This window comes from Micropterus dolomieu, linkage group LG12, assembly GCF_021292245.1.
Source record: "Micropterus dolomieu isolate WLL.071019.BEF.003 ecotype Adirondacks linkage group LG12, ASM2129224v1, whole genome shotgun sequence".
NCBI classification, from domain to species: Eukaryota; Metazoa; Chordata; class Actinopteri; order Centrarchiformes; family Centrarchidae; genus Micropterus; species Micropterus dolomieu.
In genome coordinates, this window is record NC_060161.1 from 31,679,344 (window position 1) to 31,688,686 (window position 9,343).

Consider the following 9,343-nt stretch of genomic DNA (forward strand, 5'->3'; position numbering starts at 1 on the left):
TTAAATACTTTAACAAAAACGATCTGTATTTCTGTCTTACATGCAGCTTTTCCTCAGATTGTTTCAACCAGTCTGCAGCTCTTTGAATACAAATCCATCTCTTTTAACTGCGAGGGTTTTAAAAACACAACTGGATTGACCGTCATGAGGAAGATAAAGGGAAAAGTCAGCGAGTGTGTCAGTACCTGGTTGACATCAACAGCATCCGTCTGTGCCATCAAACCGGCGTATCCAACAGACAGCGGAGAATACTGGTGCGAGACTGGAGAAGAGAGAAGCAACGCCGTCAACATCACTGTCACTGGTAACAGACACAGTGATAACACATTTATATGAGGGGAGGGAAGCTGATGGGAGTGTTGTAAAAAATGATTAGCAATAATTTTATGTACACACAAATTGTAGTAAAACGGTAAAACAAACAAAAACATTGGCATTGTTTTTTAAATTACCCTGAAAACATTGTCATTATAAATAAATAATTGCAAATAAATTTGCAGTAAATAAAGTATGCAGCAGGAAAAAAAGAATACTTTTGTATGTGACTCAGCTCAATCCAGGTTACAAGTGTGAGTTTGTATGTTTAATTATTGTTGCTGTTTTGCCTGTAAAAAATTTTCTAATAGTGGGTTTTTTAATAGTGGGTTCTATGCTTATGCTTCACCACTGTGCCACAGTTTAAAATGGCTAATCATCAGTTTTAGGATAGACACATCAGCAAAATGTTTTATTTAACCTACTTCTAAAAATGTGTATGAAATTCTTTGTGTGTAGCTGGAGCTGTGATCCTGGAGAGTCCTCCTGTGCCTGTGATGGAGGGAGATGAAGTGACTCTGCGCTGTAGAAGTAAAATGACCTCCTCCGCTCACATAGCTGATTTCTATAAAGATGCCATCTTTATTGGCTCAGGCTCCACAGGAGAGATGGTGATCCAGAGTGTTTCTAAATCTAACGAAGGACTTTACAAGTGCTGCATCTCTGACTTTGGAGAGTCACCTCAGAGCCGGCTGGCTGTAAGAGGTGAGACCTAACAGGGTTTCAAAAACAGTATTGTTTTTAGGGAAACATTGCATAGGCACTATTGTGTTAACCCAACAAGACTATACACAGTTTTAGTGCAGCAATCTAAATATTTTAGGCATAATTTAAAGTCATAATACACACAAAAAAGCACAACATAACAATAATCTATCTTCAATAAAACAAAAAAATATGTGGTAAAAAGTAACATACATAAAGCACTGAAACACGACATGTCTTAAGGAGATTTTTTTTTTCTGTCTTCTGTCTGTCTGCAGCTGTTCACAGAGAGACTCGTCCCTCCTCAGATCACTCCTGTCATATTTACCTCATGTTAAGGACTGTTTTCACCATTGTGATGGTGGCTCTGCTGCTGCTGCTGGTGGGACTACTTCACTGTGGAAAAATTAAAGTTACACAAACATATGTATGCATATGTAAAATATGTAAAGGTGACTGCCAAACCAAACAAAACAAAAGGGTAGATGACAGAGAAAAGTGTGTATAGAGTTTACTAAAAGCTCATATGATACTCTAGAAAGAATCATAACCACTTGTAAAGTTTTAAACATTCAAATTTAGTCAGATATGTCTCCATCCTGAATGAGGAAACAAGGAAAGTGCAATTTTACAGTCTTTGCTGGGGTATTATTATTTTTCTGAGCTCAAGCTTAACTGTATATTGCTTCAGCACCTTCTGTTCTGCTATTTGTAAATTTTATAATAACTTTGAGGAACACAAACACATGTTCATTTGATGAAGAGCTGGAGAAGTTTTCATGGTTCTGTACCTGTCTTACTAGTAAACATGCTTTATGTTGGTCTTTTTTAGACACGTATCTCTGAGGAGATTAGAAAATGTTCTACAGTTCTGTACCTGTCTTTCTTGTCACCACATATTATCAGACTTTGTCACAAGGAGAAAAGGTAACAAACCACAGAAGCATGACCTATTTACAACAGGAGTGATTTATATCTTGTTCTACGTTCTGTTTTAGACACTACATATGCTGGTGATAATTTAAGCTTCTTAGACAGAAACCACAAAAAAGAAAACTGACAGAAGAAAGCCAAGGCCACTTGCTGTGTCGCTACATCAACACATTTCTCTTTGACATAGAAAGACATCCTGTTTGTTGTTGGCTGCCCTTGCCCCCTCCCCTGTGTGGGACATTGATGGAGACATTATATCAGGACTTATCTTGTATTGTCTTGGCTTCTAAAGACCCTGATCCTCCTGGATCAATTGAGAAATTTTGCAACACATTTTTCTAGGGGCCTACAAGTTACTGTACTTTACTGATTTTTTTATTGTGTCAAGGAAGACATTTGTAGATTTATATGTGTGCCATGTGTCTATATTTCTAATTCACTCTTTAAGAAGATGTATATTCTGGACAGTAATCATAATAAAGGTTTCTTTAGTCATTTCTGTCCCATATCTGAGACAAAACATCAAATCAATTTTGAATTTAATTTAAAACATATCAATCATTTGTTGTAATCTGTGAGTATTTAAATTAAAGTACTTAACTTAAACAACTAATAAAACCAAAACCCTTGGGGAATACTAATATAAACTACCCTAAATTATTCTGTATTGTTCAGTCACACATACAGTAAATAAATCATTTATGTCAGTGAAACCAGCATATACAAATACAGCAAAATAATGTTAGAGCACAACATATTCAAAACTTATCACAATTCACAACATTATTATGCAACATAATGATACATTACTAGAACAAAGGATGGAGGATGTGAGCAGCGAACAGACTGCGGTCACATCTGGTTTGGAATAACCAGGTGATTAAATGACATTAGGGATCTAAAATGAATCATAATTTTATAAATGTTCAGAAGTTTTGCAATTGAATACTAAATAAAATAATCACATGGGATCATTTGTTAATGGATAATATATATCATCTACTCCTTCTGGATGCTCTAACTGAAGTTTCCACTGAAGCTCTTCTCTCTGTCTCTTCCAGGTATTTATTTATTTGCTTCTTATCCTTCTCTAGTTTCCATTTCCTTTCATTATCAGGTTACAGTCTCTCTGTGTTCTGTATTTCTCCTGTCTAGATTCTTTATGGTCTTTTTGCTTTTGTCCATTTTTGGTTTCATCTCCAGCTTCTTCTTGTGCTGTATCTGTGTCTTGTCCTCCTTATAGTGAGATGAGTTTCTCTCTCTGGTTCAGATAATGTTTCATTTATTTCCTCTTCTCTCTCTGACTGCGCTGCCTTGAAGTCTCTTCTCTCTGTCCCTCTGTCTCTTTCAGATTTTTATTTATTTGCTCTTTATCCTTCTCTAGTCCTATCCTAGTCCTACTATAACATTTTAGAATTTTTGTAATTGAATATTAAATAAAATAATCACATGGTTCCACTGAAGCTCTTCCAGGTATTTATTTATTTGCTCCTTATCCTTCTCTAGTTTCTCTTTCTTTTCTGTCTTTCTAATAATTAGGTTGTGTTCTGTAGTTAGTTATACATACATTTAGCTGACGCTTTTATCCAAAGCGACTTACAATTGCTATATATGTCAGAGGTCGCACGCCTCTGGAGCAACTAGAGGTTAAGTGTCTTGCTCAGGGACACAATGGTGGATGGGTCACGGGTCTCTCACACCAAAGGAATGTGTCTTATCCATTACGCCACCACCACCCTCTGTTACAGTGTCTTGTGTTCTCCTGTCTAGATCCTTTATGGTCTTTCTACACTTCTTCATTATTTTGCTTTTGTCCATTTTTGGTTTCATCTCCAGCTTCTTCTTATTCTGTATCTGTGTCTTGTCCTCCTTCTGTAGTGAGATGAGTTTCTCTCTCTGGTTCAGATAATGTTTCATTTATTTCCTCTTCTCTCTCTGACTGCGCTGCCTGAAGTTTCCTCTGAACCTCTTCTCTCTGTCTCTCTGTCTCTTTCAGGTATTTATTTATTTGCTCTTTATCCTTCTCTAGTTTCCCTTTCCTTTCTGTCATTCTAATAATCAGATTGTCTGTTGTCTCCAGTAGTTCCTCTGTGTTCTTTAACAGTTCCTCGTGTTCTGTCGCCCTCTTCTCCAGAAACTCTTTGGTCTTTTCACGCTTCTTTTTTTTTTTGTGTTTGTCTGTTTTTGGTTTCGTCTTCAGCTTCTTCTCATACTCTTGTATCTTGATCTTGTCCTCCTTCTGTAGTGAGATGAGTTTCTCTCTCTGGTTCTTCAGATCTTTCTTCTGCTCCGTCAGTGTTGTAATCAACTGTTGCACATGTTCCAACTCTCCCTCATTCTTCTCCAACTCCTCATCAAGTTTTGCCTTTGTCTTGTCCAAATACTTCATTTTCTCACTTTCTGTCATGAGCTGGTCTCTTTCTCCCTCCATCAGAAGCTGAAGTTCTGTGCTGTTGCCAAATGTTGTGATCCAAGTCTTTTTTTCTCCAACTTCAGTCTCACCCTCATGGTGCCACTTGGTTTCTATGTGAATAAAAAAGTTGTGTGTTTAGTTTAAAGTTCAAACCTGTTTTATTGATGCTGTGTTTCCCTTTGATAATAAATTGTTTAAAGGGGACGTAACAGAGAAGCACATTAGAAATGTGATGGCATTTAAGGTATAGCTACAAAACCACACATTTGCTTAATTTGGCAGAATTATGAAGCATTTCATTCTCAAAAAAAAAGAAAATGGGGGATAAAGTCAAATAAGCAACAGTGAGGCTTAGCTAAAGAGATGTTAAAGCAACTTGAGGTTTGAAAAGAAATGTGACTTACTGATTTTGTTTTGTCCCCATTTCCACAAAATAAAGACAACTGCAACAACAGACATGATGCACACAGCCAAGCAGATGGTGATCCGAACAGCAAAACTAGACTGGACCATGAAGAGTTCAACTGTAATTATAAAAGATATGTTTATAAAACTCGATTTCATTTGTCTGTAACTGACAAAGTGATGGCCTCAAAAACATTTTTCCTACCTGGAACCCGGATGTGAGTGTCTCTGGTCTGGTTGATGTCCTTCTGTTGGACTCTACAGGTGAAGCTGTTGCTGTGTCTCTTCTCCACAGTCACTCTGCTGCTGACAGTATAGAGGTCATCAGGACCTCTGACTGTCTCTGTAGGTCCAGCAGAGAGGAGGTTTCCCTCACCGTCCAGCCAAAACGCCTCAGGCTCTGGATACCAGCCTTTAGATTTACAGTCTAACATCACTCCTTTGCTGACTGTAGAAATGTTTATTTCAGGGGATGATACTGAACCTAACAGAGAGCAGAAATGTTGTTTTAATGTAAAGTTGCCACAAGAATGAAAATGCAGAACTTCTTCAGTGAGCCTGATGATTCAAGTTAGACACTAGGTCAAGTTCAAGTGTCCATTAGATCAATCCAAAAGTCCCTCATTCCATTCCCCTCGGCCCAAATACTAAGGACCTTTGACTGTCTCTCCCAGTCCAGCAGAGAGGAGGTTTCCCTCACCGACCTGCCAAAACACCTCAAGCTTTGATCAGATGCGTTACCATGCTACCAAAACATTTTTCACATTCACGTGCTTTAATTTTCACTCCCTTATGCAGAGAAATGTTGCAGTATAAAGCCTGGCTGCTATTAAGAGAGCTGCAACACTCTCAGACTGAAGTGGACAAAACACAGTACAGTGGAGAAAAAGATACCGATTACACACATCCTGAGCCGATCTCATAAATCGGTATCGAGGATCAGCCCCAATAATGATCTATAAATAAATGTTAAAATTAACACTTATTAACACTTGCGACTTACCAAAGAACAGCTCCACAGTTGAGTCTCTGTTCAATATGGGAACAAAGCACCTGTATGTTCCCCTGTCAGACAGCTTGACTTTGGAGAGTTTCAGTGAAATGTCTCCGTCCTGCAGTTTCTTGTTGAACAGCGATGTTCTTCCTCTGTAGGATGGATGCTGGTCATCTAGAAGTTCTTGACCAGAATGTCTCACGTGGACAAATCTGGGTATCAGGTCAGGTCTCGACCACTCCACAGCTGTGGAGGCAACGTCCATAGCAGGTTCCAGGTGACATGGCAAAATGATGTCATCACCAACGACTGCCAGGATTGGCTGATGTGGAGCAATTACTTGAGACTGACCTGGGAAGAAGTGGCATTATTTTATACTGGCAGTAAGAGCTAAAGAAATTCACCTCTTTAAGGCTCAGTGTCGATTGCATTGTTTACACTGGCTACACCATGACAGCAGCCTCAGAAAGATCTCAGAAAGACCCTGGATCTAATTATCTTACATGCATTAAAGCCTCTTGAAAATAAAATGATATTGTTTAGTCCTCTGTCCAATCAGCAGCTTTACTCCACACTAAAATTACTCAGCATGCCTATATGTAGAGTAAGAATGAGAGGAGAGAGAGAGAGAGGAAGCACAATTATCAAGTGAAAATGTTGGGCTGAGCTAAGCCCCCAGTGTTTCAGGATCCTAACACCACCCCCAGCAGTTCTCAGTCCCTAAAGTAATTAAATATGTAAGTTGGAAGGAAACAGAATTTAAGCATAAAAATATGCTACTACATAGTGATCAATGCGATCTGCCAAATGAACACACAAAGGACGGTTCAGCTGCATTGTATACAGTCATTCATGCAAAGTAACAACTAAAAGAGGAAGCACTGGCTCTCTGTCATCATAAAACAGAGTTTTGTGTATTCTCGGTTTATATGTGTTCAGTGTTTCCCCCAAAAAAGTGGAGACAACACCAACCCTTAGTTTGATTGAAGACTGTTTAAAACACACAATGAGTGAATATGTAAGTTACCTTTACAGCAGTGTGTTAGCAGAAGCAGTGCCATAGTGTGATGGAAAACCAAAACATTGAAGGTACAGAGTCGTGGTTTTGGGGAGCATCCATCCTTCAGACGAAACATCCTGGAGTTCTGAAAATCATACCACTTACCAGCTTGTTAAAATTACTTTCCAGGATGATCATGAAACATGTTCGTATGAATCAGCTGAAAGCTTTTTGTAGCTTTTGCAGCAGCAGCCCTGCTTGTAATACTTCAATCAATGTAAACACAATAAATGCTGATGACTTCACTGTAAAAAGGTATTTTTCATTGTCAGTCTGCTGTAGCTCTCTTAAAATCTAATTTCGCCTTATAAATCTGAAAAATTAATGTAAAATATTCACGACTTTATAACATGATTTCACAGCAGTTTAACAATGATGTACTGAGGTGTCAAATCTCCTTATCCAGCTGGGCAAATAAATACAGTAAAAGAAAACATGAGGCAAGTACCTGCTTTACATGTTGCAATTCTTCCTCTTTCTTCTGTAAGTCCTCATCAACTTTTGCCTTTGTCTTGTCCAAATACTTCATTTTCTCACTATCTGTTTGGAGCAGCTTGACGTCTCTTTCTCCCTCAATCAGAAGCTGAAGTTCTGTGGTGTTGCCAAATCTTTTGACCCTTGTCGTTCTTTCTCCCACTTCAGCGTCTATAGGAATGTAAGGGTGTGTGTTTATTTTAAAGACACGCTTTAGTTTTTAACCTTTTGTCTATGCACCGTTTCCCCTTTGCTGAGAAAGGATTTTAAGGGGACATGGCAGAGAAACACAGCAGAAATGTGATAGCATTTAAAGAATAGCAAAAGACACGTTTGAATTGTGAAGCATTTTCATTCTCAATCTCCAGGAAAAAAAGGCCTAAAATAACAAACCCAAAAGAATCAGGAATAACTCCTCTACCATTAGGCCTATATACATGCTATATCGTTTGATAGGGCAGGAGCTAAGAAAACATATGTATGTTAAGTAAATGGAGTAAATGGAGATGAAATAAAGAAAATTCCTTCCTGTTTGGCGTGATGTTACTAAGCAACATAAATGACAACAGCCTGAGGATCAAGATTTATATTTTATGATGTTTAACAGAAAAATTACTAATTACAGAGACATGTGCCATCCTGCTTATGCCATGGCCACTCGCATGGCATAAGCAGTATAATATCCAACAAGTTGTATGTGCTAAGATTGCAAAGGTCACGTCAGATCATTCCTCTTGGCCCTTCACTCTAAACATAATAAATAATAATCAATCAATGTAAAAATGGAAGATGTGAAAGTAACTTGAGGTTTGGAAAGAAGTACGATAAAGTTTCGACTTACTGATTTTATTTTGTCCCCATTTCCACAAAACAAAGACAACTTCAATAATGGACATGATGCACGCAGACAGGCAGATGGTGATATGAAGAGCAGATCTTGACTTGACCATGAAGAGATCAGCTGAAATGAAATGAAATGAAAAAACACAACAGATGAGTTTATAAAACTTGACTTCAACTGTCTGTAACTGACAAAGTGAAGACACTAATAACTCATAAGTAATTGTCTAACCTGGAATATAAATGTGAGTGTCTCTGGTCTGGTTGATGTCCTTCTGTTGGACTCTACAGGTGAGGCTGTTGCTGTGTCTCTTCTCCACAGTCACTCTGCTGCTGACAGTATAGAGGTCATCAGGACCTCTGACTGTCTCTGTAGGTCCAGCAGAGAGGAGGTTTCCCTCACCGTCCAGCCAAAACACCTCAGGCTCTGGATACCAGCCTGCAGACTCACACTGTAACATCACTCCATTACAGACTGTAGAAATGTCTGTTTCAGGTGATGATGCAGAACCTAATAGGGAGCAGAAATGTCAAAAGTTCTTTGAATGTAAAGTTGACAGACGAAAAAAGGAAATAGAGCAGTTCTTCAAAGAGCCTGATGAGTTCAACTTAAACGCTGAACCTATTATACACCTTAACGACCGAAAGTACTTTCGTTAGTGAGGATAAATCACCCGCTTCAACACACTGGTTTACTTGGGTTGTGAAACCCATTTCTCTGTAACAACTCTGTAAAAACAAGATAACATGTAAAGTAGATGACCTGATGATTCTTTTCAATACACACAGCAGTCTTACGTTGATGAATGCAACTTGCGTGAGTGAAGTACTTGCCAAATACTATCTTGAAAATCTGTTTCATGACCCTTGTAAACCCCTGATGTCAACAGGGCCACTATGTACAAAAACAAATACAATATATATATATATATATATATATATATATATATATATATATATATATATATATAACAATTAAAAGAAGCTGTTCAATTTTGTCTCTCACCTTTGTTTTTGAATATGTCCCTACAAAAAAGATTGTAAGGCGACAGCTCTCTGACATGAACTTTTGCCTTTGATTGACGGGGTTCAGACAAAGGTTTTGAAATTTGTGATCTTTTGTAATTACCGATCCAGTTCTGAAAAACAAAAACAAAAAATAACGATAGAGTATTACACCAATTAAACAGTATTTTAACAAAAT

At 38.0% G+C, this 9,343-nt stretch overlaps 1 protein-coding gene across 1 annotated transcript; it reads right to left on the reverse strand.

Annotated features, from left to right (window-relative positions):
* Window positions 1–2,762: 2,762 nt before the first annotated feature.
* LOC123979917 (butyrophilin subfamily 1 member A1-like) lies at window positions 2,763–8,601 on the reverse strand. The gene is made up of 9 exons (XM_046064025.1): window positions 8,372–8,601; window positions 8,141–8,260; window positions 7,274–7,470; window positions 6,793–6,910; window positions 5,775–6,116; window positions 4,977–5,255; window positions 4,771–4,890; window positions 4,056–4,476; window positions 2,763–2,811 (listed from the first exon to the last, which is right to left on the reverse strand). Exons 1-9 carry the CDS (start codon window positions 8,598–8,600, stop codon window positions 2,763–2,765), a joined length of 1,875 nt encoding a protein of 624 aa, XP_045919981.1. The 5' UTR covers window position 8,601.
* Window positions 8,602–9,343: the final 742 nt, after the last annotated feature.

Coding starts and splice junctions, on each gene's coding strand:
- LOC123979917 (XM_046064025.1), bottom strand. CDS start 8,600: ATGTTACAGTGTGAGTCTGCAGGCTGGTATCCAGAGCCTGAGGTGTTT. Junction 8,261..8,371: donor CACTCACATTTATATTCCAG/GTTAGACAATTA, acceptor ATTTCATTTCAG/CTGATCTCTTCATGGTCAAG. Junction 6,117..6,792: donor GCTAACACACTGCTGTAAAG/GTAACTTACATA, acceptor ACTTCTTCCCAG/GTCAGTCTCAAGTAATTGCT.